The following is an 11,870-nucleotide window of genomic DNA, read 5'->3' as shown; positions in this document are numbered from 1 at the left end:
CCTGACTTATGAGTGGCTGCTGCTGTGTGCTGTGTTTCATGAGCAGTGCTTTTCCTTTCCCATCACGCCGGCATGGTGATGGCAGTGCATCTCTGTGCCATAGCTTTCACTGGCATCGACTTGCCCTAAGCACAACTTTATGTGATCTTCACTCAACATAGCTGCTTTTCACTTGGTGTACTTTTGCAGTTCATTGCTCATTGTGCACAAGAGCCTGGGTTATACCTGCTCGTCACATGGTATCCTTGCGACTATGGGCATGTGCCACTACGCTGGGAGCCCAGCTTCTTTTCCAACTTTAACTCACCCAGGAACCACATAGGGGTGGGGTGGTGTGTGACAGGAGACCTGAGCCTCTTTACAGTGCAGTTCCATTCCGTGTGGCTGGGTAGTGCCTGAGAACCCGTATTGCTAACCAGCTCCCCACCACACTCTCAGCAGCAAGGATGTAATGACACCCTATTTTTCTAAGTTTGGAGTACCTGCCACCATTCATCTCCCAACAACAAAGGACTGCTTAGTGAACAGAGTGGGCCGCAAAGGGTTTGCTGGGCCCTGCCCAGACCATATGACTTTCTTTCTGCCCTTCTGTGTCCATCAGCCTGGGCACACCAGTGGTAAAACCTTTCTTCATTTAAGTCCCTGACCTGCAGGGAGACCTGGTCACATTGATTGGGCTTCTCTGTGTCCCAAGGCTTTCCCCGGATTTGATGGGAAGCCATCTCTGAAGGGGACAGGGGGAGTAGCTCTTTCTGGGAGGGCTATCCTGGCCTGTCTAAGTTACCTCTTGCTCCCTTCTTTCTCCAAGTGCTGGAGTGTACTGGCCTCGGAATTTCCATGATAAATTAGAGACATCACATTTAGAAATAATCTCCTCTATAAATCAGATGGCCAGGGGAGCAAGGGAGAGAGGAGAAGGGTGCTGGCAGCACTGGGCCTCTGCTTACCTGAAGCAGTCCTTTGCAGCCTGCCCAGATCCCCAGGTTAGATCCCCACTCTGAGGGCCCACACTTTGCTTGGCATTTTGTTGGCTCTGGGTGCCTAACCATGGCTGCCTGGTTGGGATCACGGGCATGCATCAGCAGCCCCAGCTTCTCTGCGGGCACCATGGGCCACCTGATGGCTTTGTTGGTGCAGACACTAGGATGTCCCTAGTTCTCCATTTAGATTTCCTAGCATCAGGCTTCCAACTAATACTCTGATTCATAAAATTCAAAATCATAAAATATTTTGATGATAAATATAAGAATGCAATTACCTTAAAATTGGTAAAGCATTTTTGCCGAGAAATTAGGAGTCCTTCTCAGTCCTCCCAAGCACCTCACTGTGGAGAAGGGAGAGGAGAGCTAAAGCCTGAGGTTCTTGGGAACCAGCCCCTCTCTCAGGCTACCCTTCTCTTCCTGCTTGAGGAGAATGCTGGGAGTCCCTGACCACCACTTTTCCCTGTAGGAAAGTGAGGAGAGAAATCCCAGAGGTATAAAACCCCAGTATGGCTCCTCTCTCCTCTTCTTGTGATGTTTTTGGGTGAAAGGCCAAGGCCACCTGCCTGCATTCCTGGCCAGAGATCAGGGCTGGTGGTGCAGCTGCCATAGCGGCAGCTCGGAGAGCAGAGGCAGACGCAGGACCGGTGGGGCTCCCTGGGCCTAGGAGGGACACTGGCTCTTCAGGCGTTTCTTCTTCTCCACTGCCAGGCGCAGGGCCTGGAGGAGCTTGTCTTTGTTATTCAGGATGTTGTACTCGGAGAGCTTCACTAGCTTGTCAAAGGCAGCCTCTGTGTATGTCAGCTCCTTGGTGGCGTAGGGAGTTTTGGGGCCATAAATGTCAACCTGGCCCAGCTCCATCTCTTCAGGGCTCCGCTCCACACCTGTGGTGGCAGAAAGACTTGCTGTGGACCCTTACTATGTCAGGCTTCAAGGACTCTTGCCACCCTGCACGAATGGACACTTGCACACAGATGTACACACACACACACACACACACACACACACGCACATGCACATGCACACTCACATCTTAGGGCAGGGAAAAGCTTTCCCATTCTGGGTTTGCCCCAGCACCAGCCAGTTCCAGGCACATAGTTGGGTGTCAAGAAATGTTGAAACATTAAAAGGAGTAGGTGGGGTGGACAGAGCTCTTTTTCCTTGCCAATGCCAAGGTGGTCCCAATTACAGTGAAGAGGGGCTTCCCCAAGTCTAAAGCAGGCACTTGCAGCTGGGGATTGCAGGACACTAGGGCCAGCGAGGTGGTGGCTCACCTGGTGCCTTGTACTTCTGGAAGGTGTCACTGATGAGTGGGAAGAAAGCCACAATGGGGACATTGGGATCCTCAGTCTGCTCCATCAGGTAGCACTCCTGGAGGTTTTGGTCATCATCCTGGATGTCATAGCTGGGGAAAGGGATGCCCTGCTTGGTGCAGTACTCGCAGGTCTGTTTCATAGGCTGCAACATCACAGGGGACAAGTGTGAGAACCAGAGGGCTGAAGGTGGGGAAGAGATGGAATTCTTGGACCCAGCTTCCTAATAACTATGGTCCCCACTTCTTTGACAGTCTGTGGCATTTTTATCAGGCCGGGATTAGAGGCCTCAGGTAGCGGGTTAGTGAGCCCCAGCTGCTAGCTCCTTCCCCACGTGAAGTAGAGAGGAACCCCCTGGCCACTCACTCACAAAAGCACCTGTGTAGATGTGGATGGAGCCTGGTGGGTAACAGGGACCAGAGCTGGGTATGCCAAGCTCCTGTGCACATGCATGAAATTTGGAAATGACAGTGGCACAGGGATAGATTCTGAAAAAAAAAATTTTAAAACCGTGATGCAGCAGAAAGAGCACTGAACTTAGTGTCCAAATCCCCTTGGTTCTACACCTATTCCACAGCTTGCTTGCGGTGTGACCCTAAGCAAGCCACATACCTCCCTGCGCCTCTGTAACCCAGAGACAATAGGGGCCATGACATCAGCCTCAAAGAACTTGGGTCAACCAGGGATGGTGGTGCATGCCTATAATCTCAGCCTTTGGGTGGCTGAGGCAGGAGAACTGCTGTGAGTTTGAGGTCAGCCTGCCTCTGCTACAAAGTGAGTTCAAGGCTAGCCTAAACTGCACAGAAAACCCTGTCTCAAAAAGACAGATGAAAAACAAAACAAAACAAAACTGGGGTCAGGACCAGGTAAGGCTGTGTGTTGGAAAGTGTGTTACGTATTTATACATTTAGATCATGATCACTGCTGTCATTTTGATCATTTGTCTGTATTTCCCATTCTTCAGCTTCAGGACAGAACTAGATCAAAGGAGACCAAAGCCAGGTCTTTTCCTGAGAAAGCCAGAACTTTTCAAACGTAAATACAGACCTCTCTGATCCTGGTTCTTTGGGCTAATTACACAGAGGACTATTGTCTGTGGGGAAGGAGGGTCTACTATGATTTTTTTGAAGCATGACATTCTACTCTTTAAGTGGTTTAAAACTCTAGATTAAGCTTAACAGCCTAAATTGTATGGTAATAACAATAAACTTCTCTTCTGGATGGTTAACAACCTAAGTTTGCAGACCAAAATTAGAGAAAAAGGAGGGCTGCAAGGAAAGCCAACATTTTGGCCCTAGCCTTCCAAGGTTAATTAAGACTCAGGACATATGAGAACTTGTACTGTAACGTCATGTAACTCGGCAGTGTCCCAAATTTTCTGATCAAGGAGATTATGGGGCCAAAGAGGAAAGTGATTGATAATGCAGAGTGTGCCTAAGGAGAGTCACATGGAGAGAAAACATTCTCTCAGGCTTTCACAGAGAGCACATTGGCCAAGCAATGTCCGTGACTCATCCACATGGCTGACACTGACAAAGGATCTACAATCTGAGGTACAGGATAAATCCTGAGGGAATTTCACTGACCTTATCAGACCCAAAAGCTACAACTCTTGTTGCATAGGTCCTGCTTTACCTTGGTCTTAACCATCCAGCAGAAAAGTATAAAAATGAAATATAAGAAGTAAAGCCATGCTGTTATGCTGAGCTGTAGGGGACTCAGGTCAACAATTTCTGACATTGCCAGTCAAGTGGAAGACCCAATACTATTATAGGCTACTGGACTCTTTTAGAATATTTTGCTGAGTTTACACACCTATAATATTCAGATAACGGAACTTAACAAAAAAAGGGTATACAGATGTATGTCCATTTTGTATCTGTGTATTCAAAGTGGTTAGGATAGATATATAGTTACATTCTCTTAATGAATAGAGTGATTTGTTCTAATGGTGTTTGTAAGTAGGATATCATATCCGCATCTTGAACAGCAATTAACCACTAGGAAGAATGTATGCAATATGTTAATTATTGAAACTGTCCTACCAATTTGAAAATAAATAAATAAATAAATAAATAAATAAATAAATAAAACTCTAGAGGGAACTAGGTTCTATTAAGTCCTCTGGCCTCAGTGCTGGGGATTGAATCCAGGGCCTTTGCACTGAGCTACATCACCAGTCTTTTTATCTTGAGATGGTCTCTTTTGTAATTTTTTTTTAAGCTGATGGCTAAGTATGCCAGTGCTCAAAGACAAGAATACAATTGGGATTTTGCTAAGTGAACTTATGTCTCCCCCAGGCCCCATTGTGTGTGACAGCCACGTGGCTGCCCCTGAACTTTGTGCCATGCCCTACTGCTTGAGCTCCTCCCATGCTAAGTCTCAGAGCCCCTGAGAGGGCCAGATCCCCCTGCTCACAGCCACTGAGGCCACCAAGGCTGTGACACTGATTCTGTTGCACCTGCGCTCAGAAAGGAAGCTTGCTCCTAGCACTTACCTTTGTCTGGGACCCTGCACAGTAATTGAGGTGGATGATGAGGTCGACTTTTCTCTCTTGCCTGAGGAGAGGTGCACAGCTGGAGTTGACAAAGAATGCTGTGTCCAGCAGGCACAAGTGTTTTGAAAATTCTGTCAGCTGGTTTGGAAAGGTGTCCAGCACAGTGTCTGAAAGGTTACCAGGTTACCAGGTTACCAGGGCGCCATGCTCTGAGGCACTTGGTGGCTTAAGAGTCCTACCTGGAGCTTCTGTCCTACAGCTTAGGCCACCAGCCCACAACTGCAGCTTCTGTTCTTATCTCTTCTCTCTCTCCTTTTCCTCTCTTCTCTATCCTCCCCTCCCCTTGTGATATTGGGGATTGAACCCAGGGCCTTTGCATTGTGCTATATCCCCAGTCCATTAAAAAGACTGTTTTTTTGGAGACAAGGTCTTGCTAAGTTGCCTAGGCTACCTCAGTTGCTCAGAGTGCTGTGTGCTGAGATTTCAGGCATGGACCACCACATCCCAGCCTTCCCCCTTCTGACCAGCACACTTCAGAGGCCCACAGTCCCTCTGGGTGGGATGGTGAGTAACGACACGCTCTTGGGATTTCAGCAAGTCCTTTATGGTTACACACAGAACCTCTCTCCAACCCAGGCACAGAGTGTGAAGGGCTATAGGGGCTTAAGACCATCCTGCAAACTAGGGCTACCCAGGGCCTGAAGCCTAGTGTCCTTCTACCCCAGATCATGAGGACAAGGGTTAACAGGCAGGACTCAGGGAGCCTTTGCATGTCATGGCCAAATAGAATATCAAAGAGGGCAGGAAGCCAGTCTTCGAGCCTTAGCACAAGGAGGTGATGAATGGGAATAGGAGAGCATGGTTGAAGACCTGGCGTTGCTACTCACTGTTCAGGGATTCCTGCTCTGGGCCACCCTGGCCCACTGCAGGGGGCACTGCCTTAGCACCCGTCCCTCAGCACAACTGCAGAAAACAAGGGCCTGTGTTTCCCCATTTGCAGGAGTGGTTCATTGCTGGATTGTGGTGTTGTGCAAATCTCTTAATTAAATACCCACAGCACACCCTACTGGCACACCCATAATCCATCCATGGCAGAGTCTCCCCACCCCAGCACCCCACAGGGGTGTGTGTGTGTGGGTGTGCATGGGTACCTTTCCACTTCTGGAACTGGCTGTTTTGGAGATAGTCATTGTGCAGGTGCAGCCCATACATGAAGTTGTGGAACTCAGACACAAAGGACCGGTAGGTGAGGATCTCTCGGAAAGTATTGGATAGCCAGGACGCTGGGGTCACTACCGAGGTCTCCAGGACATTAGCATCATATTTGGGGATTTCAGGCAGGAGGGGTTCATCTACTGCAGGGGGGGAACAGAGGGCAGGTGGCATGAGTTGGCAGACCCTGAGCACCCAGGAAAGCCACTGTCTGCCTGCCTGCCTCTAGAAGGGTCTGTAAGTACAGCTCACACCTTCCTTGCCTCACTCTCCAGAGCCTGGCCTTGGTGTTGGAGGTCTAGGTCAGAGGCTTAGGCCAGGGTCCAGCAGTGGAGACGCAGTGGTCCCAGAGAGGATGACAGGCCAAAAGACAGACTGTTCACAGGCCCTTGCTCTGCTGGGCACTAGAGCTGTCCTGGACACTTGGGCCTTGGCACAGGCTCCCTGAGGCACCTCCTTCCTGCCCCATATGCCTTCCATGTCTGTGGACCACAGGACAATGTGGACACATGGTGCAGGACTTCTGTTTGTGCCCCACTGCTTATCACTTCACCATGATGGAAAACCATTGGTCACCCACCGATGTCATGTCTTTCCTCCCTCGTCCATGTGTGGAAAAACTCTTCTGAGGTATTGCTCAGATTCCAGGCATCCAGCAGGTTCAGGGAAAAGATGCTGCTCCATAAACCTAGGGAATGGAACCGTTGAGCAGTCCACCCTGGAGCCTGGGCCTGCCTGGGCTTCCCTCCCATTCAGGTACTCAAGGGCCGGCACCCTTGGACTCCCTTCTCCCATGGGGCAACTCCCATGGTGCTGGGCCTCACTCATTCCCACCCCTCAGTGCAGGGAGCAGATGTGAAGGTGGACAAGTCCCTTCCCTGAGGGGGCTTCATAGTACAAGTGCACGCTTTGATTTCCAATCCAGATCTGCCCCTTGTGTCAATTCATAGAGCTAACGTGTTTAGAGTGGTGCCAAAATATGGTGAAGCCTTGATACATGCAATGTCATCTCTAAAGAATAATAGTAATAATAATATTTATCAACTTTCTTACATATATTATTGGCCCATTGGGATCTCCAAGGCAGATTGTACTCTTTTTTTTTTTAATTTTTTTTTTTAATTTTTATTTATTTATTTATTTATTTATTTATTTTTGTGTGTGTGGCCAGCTCTGCCCACCAGGGGGCGGGGCTGGCTGGCCTGTGGTTCTGGGGGATTGAACCGCGGCCCCTGTGCTTTGCTTAGCTTAGCTTGTTCTAAGTAGGTGCTTTAGACCACTGAGCCATCTCACCAGCCCCCAGATTGTACTCTTAAGTGCAATGCACAAATAAGAAAACCGAAGTTCAGAGATGTTAAGTAATTTAAGCAACTTCACACAACTAATAAATGAAGAACTAGAGTTCAAACCCAAGTGAATTAACTATAGTTTTCAGAACTATATGGCCACTAGCATAGGTGTTCAGTAGTTAGACAGGCCACTGTGGCATGGTAGTTTCTGGGTAGTTTTCACAAAAGATCTGGGTCAGGAGTTGGATTTGTGAAAAGGTTGGATTGGGATAGAAGGAAGAAGTTGAAATAAAGGGTGTAACTGTTCTACCCCAGGTCATGAGGACGAGGGTTAACAGGCAGGTGTTCTGAAGTCAGCCTTTGGCAGATGCAGTTGAGACACAGAATGGAAGAACTGACAATGAACGTCACTGTTGCCCCTGTGCTCAGTGGCCCTGGCTTGGGAAAGACTAGGGTCCCTGGGGTGGGGAGCTTGCTGGGCTCCCCCAGTGGCTCTGCCCTTCTGCCCATGGGCTGAACTGGCACTGGAAGCAGGCACACTGCTGCCTGGAGCCAGGCGCAGGGAGTAAGAGTTCCAGAGGCTTCTGTCTCCGCCTGCTACAGCCAGGCTGCGTCTGAGCCATCCCCAGGGACACCACTGGAGACCAGGCTCAGGAAGAGTACCCAGGGTCCCCGTGACTGGTGTGTGTGTTATGTTAAGCCTTTCTGGGCCAAGAGGGCCACAGGGAGATTAAAACAGCCTTGGGGGCTCTCAGGTTTCTGGGATAAGGCAGTGCTGGGGTACCAGGAAGTCAGGTGCCTGAGGGCTAACCTAGGCAGGCCAGCACAGGGGCAAGAGCTCTCCTGCTCCCCTCTAATACAAAGGTAAGGCCTCCTCAGCAAGGGGCAGGATTCCCAGGGTAGCCCTGCAGCCGGAATCACCTAGCAGGTAGCACATTCGCGACTCGGGGATCCTCTTCATCAGCCGTCCCATGAAGAACTCAGAGCCGAAAAGCTCGGTGGGGATGAAGGCCCCATACTTCTGCATGCCCACCTCGTAGGGGGAGAACTCGAACCACTCTGTACAGGGAGCAGCAGGGCGGGGTGTTGGCCCCAAGCCAGGGAGCCAGGCACCCACAGCCCCTCTACTCGCTCCTGGAGGAGCTTGGGACAGGGAAGCTGCAGTTCTCATAGTGGACAAAAGGGGCGCCCGTAGCCAGCCTCCGTAAAGCTGACAAACCAGCTTTGCAAGCTGCTGGGCTCTTTGGCTCCTCAAAACCAGATAAACCCGGGTCATGCCATCCTCTAATGCTAGGAGGGTCTTCCCCATCATTCTATAGTCAGCTCAAGCAATATCCAGGACTTGTTCCATTCACAACCTTGAAATTTTCCTGTCCCGTCAAATGAACCCACAGAGCCCCATCCATGGGGCAGGGCAAGGCTGGGGAAGCAGAATTGACTCCTTCAGTTTTCTGATGTGGAGTTTGGCAGAGTGTGGGTGGGGGGAGATATGGAGGTGCTGAGTGCCTCTGCCTACCTAGAAGGGCCCCTGCCTAAGTCACTGGCCACCAGTGTTACCTCTGAAGTCCTGGTTGCTTACATCATCCTTGACATTGATGGTGAGGTAGATGGGCAGGGGGTTCTGGCCCTGGCATACAGCAGCACGCTGGTCTGACAGTTTGTACTCACTACTCTGTGGGGAAAGAAATTGGTTAAGGAGAAGCAACAGACAGAAGTCACCTCCCAAGAAGGGGATAGTGGCGCAGGGTAGGAGTACCACATGGATCCTTGGCAGACATTTTTGAGCTCCTGAGCCCACCAGGCTGCTGTGTGGGACATAGACACCAATCAGGCTTGCTCTTCCAATGCTGCTGGAGGACGTTCCCTACCTCCCTGGGTGACCCACCAGCAACATGTGTGGGAAGACAAACAGTGTGGTCTAATGAGTTTGGGGGACTCTTTTGAAGGAACAGGTTAGGCACTCAAAGAACACTATGCTGGAAGTAAAGCCATAGTCCACTGTCATTGCCAAGGGCGAGAGGAAGTGGCTCCCTTTGTCAGAATGAAAGACCAGAGGCCTCCCACCAGCATTCTAGCCTGTTTCCTGGCTCTTCTTCATGCTAAACCCTCCAAATGTTCTGCCCACATGGGTTATTAGCTATGTCTGACTCCTTTGTGAATCACTAGTAGTGGCCAGGGAGATAGTTCAGCGGCATAAGCATCTGCCTGGCAAGTGCAAGATCCTGAGTTTGATCCCCAATACAAAAAATGAAAAGAAAAGAAAAAAAAAAAAAGAAAAGAAAAGAAACAAACCACCAGTAGCAACAAGCTCAGTTCTTGGCATGTAGCAGGTGAACAATTTAGTCAAAAGATTGAAGGAAGGAATGTGTGACTATTGACAATAAAGGTCAAATCATCCTTGGTTGCTCAAGTTGTCTGATTTTCTAGAAGATACCTTCTAGAATAGAATATCTTCTAGAATAGAAGATAGTCTGCAGCCCCTCCCTCTTCTGATAAATTTGGCTTTGAATGAGGAACTCCTAGGCACATTTGGGAGTGGGACTGGAGCTATGGGCCTGGGTATAAGTCAAGTGGACAGCTCTGCTTTGGGGCTGAGCAACAGCTGAAGCTCCTCCCTCTCTGGGCCTCTGTGGCCTGAAAGATCCAGCTGTTAGCTGAGCCCACCCTGATGTCCAGGGTCACAGTGTCACTAGAGGAACCCCCCTTCCCCGCTCCACCACATCCCACATGACTCTGCCAGTATAGGCTGGCTGTCTTCTGGGCTGCACATAGCTCCTTGGTCCTTAGAAGGAAAGAACCTGACTGGACACTTTTCCTGTCTAGTGGCCAGGAGACAGCGCCCCACACAACTCTAACTACCAAGAGGGTTACAGGCAAGTGCCCCAGCTGCTATGCTCTGAAGTTCATGGCTAAGTTGGTGCCGAGGTCACAGTCCTTTGAGCATAGCAGTGGTGCTGAGTAGGCCCATTCAGGGGACAGAGGACACCACTCACAGCTGGCTGTGACCAAGGGACTCTCAAAGGGCCTTGTGGAGCTTCCCTAGACTATCCTGAAGCCTAGGTTGCTTCCACCTGATCTTGTTTCCTTTCTTCTTCATTTAGGGTCAGACTTGTATCATGGTTGACAACTCTCCTTCCTCCTTCCCCATTTCCTTTTACAGCTCTCTTGGTGTGGCTTCAGGACAACATGCTGCCCATATATTGAGGTGCACCTAAGCTGCTTCCAACACAGGTCTTAGTCATCCCCTAAGGGGAGTGTGAGAAGACCATTGAACCACCTCCTGCCATTGTATATCCAATATCTGGTTCATAGTCTAAGGAGACCCCGGTGGGTGAACCTAACCTCTGTGGCAACCCCTGATGAAGAAAGCCCTGGAGAAACTGAATGCCTACCTCATCCCTTAGACAGGTCTCAAGCAGCAGGCCCCAGAAGTCTGTGAAGGTGACCTTGTAGCCTTCCTGGCTGCGCTGCCGGAGTTCCTCCTTGAATTTGAATAGCTGGTCTGGGAATAGGGAGGGCATCTTGTCTTTGACGGCATGTCTCCGGGCCTCAAAGACAGCAGGCTCTAGGTTTTTGGAGGACCATTCGGGGTCATGGTACAAGGTCGCCATGGTCCTGGAGAGACAAGAATGACTGATAGAGCTGACCCAGCCCCAGTCTGATCAGCTCTGGGTCCAGGTGGAAGAGAAGGTAGGTAGATCATGGGGAACCCTAAACTTGCCAGAGGAGCCTGGGAAAGAGGTGAGATGAGGCCTGGTGGTGGGAGGGAGGGTGAACTTTATTACTCATAATTGCTATCATGACTATTTCTCCAGTGCCTACTGTGTGCTGGGCACAGCATTAGTTAAGATGAAGATTCTGGACCCAGATCTTCTTAGGTTCAAATTTGGCTGTGCCATTCACTTGCTGTGTGGTCTTGGGCAAACACTATAACCACTCTTCATCTTAGTTTCCCTGCCTGTGGAATGAGGGGACTCTGATCATACCATTCTCATAATGATTGCTTGAGGTATCACAGGGTAGAGCTCTGGAACAGTGGCTGGCACTGAGCGAGTGCTGAGGCCACACGCAAGTCCAGGTGTGGTCTGTCCCAGTGCTGAGCTCTCTCTGCTTTGCATGTTCATTCCTTTTTATTTTTTGCAGAACTGGGGTTTGAACGCAGGCCCTTGTGCTTGCCAGGCAAGCGCTTATTCTACTGAGCCATTCTCAGCCCTGCATATTCATTCCTATATTTATGATACTGGCTAAAGACTTCTCATTTTCTTTTGAACTTATATGTGGGCCATGAGGGGGCGGCAAAACTAAGATGATGACACTCTCTGCCCCATCCTGCAGGCTCTTCTGGACCTGGTCCCCTCTTGTCTAAGGCAGAGAAGAGAGGGCTCCTCTTTATTCTGAACTGAAAATGACCCCTGGAGTAGAGCTTGCTGGGCTGAATTTATATGAACAGTGGCCTGTCTTTCACAAGATTTGGTCTAGGGAAAGTGGGATTAGGTCAGATTTCTTAGACAAAAAAATTCTGCTTTTTGTAAGGTTTACTGTGTTTTTTCATTTATTTATCTTTTTTTTTTTTTTTCTT

The 11,870-nt window shown here is 49.7% G+C and overlaps 1 protein-coding gene across 1 annotated transcript in view; it reads right to left on the bottom strand.

Annotated features, from left to right (window-relative positions):
- Pla2g4e (phospholipase A2 group IVE) overlaps positions 1-11,870 on the bottom strand; it is a 57,434-nt gene continuing 45,564 nt past the window's right edge. The window contains exons 13-20 of the mRNA XM_023712605.1: positions 10,684-10,906; positions 8,849-8,963; positions 8,213-8,350; positions 6,583-6,690; positions 5,942-6,145; positions 4,791-4,957; positions 2,255-2,438; positions 1-1,864 (exon numbers count right to left, since the gene is read on the bottom strand). Of these exons, the coding sequence (XP_023568373.1) occupies positions 1,644-1,864; positions 2,255-2,438; positions 4,791-4,957; positions 5,942-6,145; positions 6,583-6,690; positions 8,213-8,350; positions 8,849-8,963; positions 10,684-10,906 (1,360 nt within the window). The 3' untranslated portion in view covers positions 1-1,643. The remainder of the gene's footprint in view (positions 1,865-2,254; positions 2,439-4,790; positions 4,958-5,941; positions 6,146-6,582; positions 6,691-8,212; positions 8,351-8,848; positions 8,964-10,683; positions 10,907-11,870) is intronic.

The sequence above is a fragment of the Octodon degus genome, unplaced genomic scaffold, assembly GCF_000260255.1.
Source record: "Octodon degus isolate 3935 unplaced genomic scaffold, OctDeg1.0 scaffold00002, whole genome shotgun sequence".
In the NCBI taxonomy this organism is placed as follows: domain Eukaryota; kingdom Metazoa; phylum Chordata; class Mammalia; order Rodentia; family Octodontidae; genus Octodon; species Octodon degus.
Note: the sequence above shows the minus strand (reverse complement) of the source record. Positions and strands in the feature narration are given on the sequence as shown.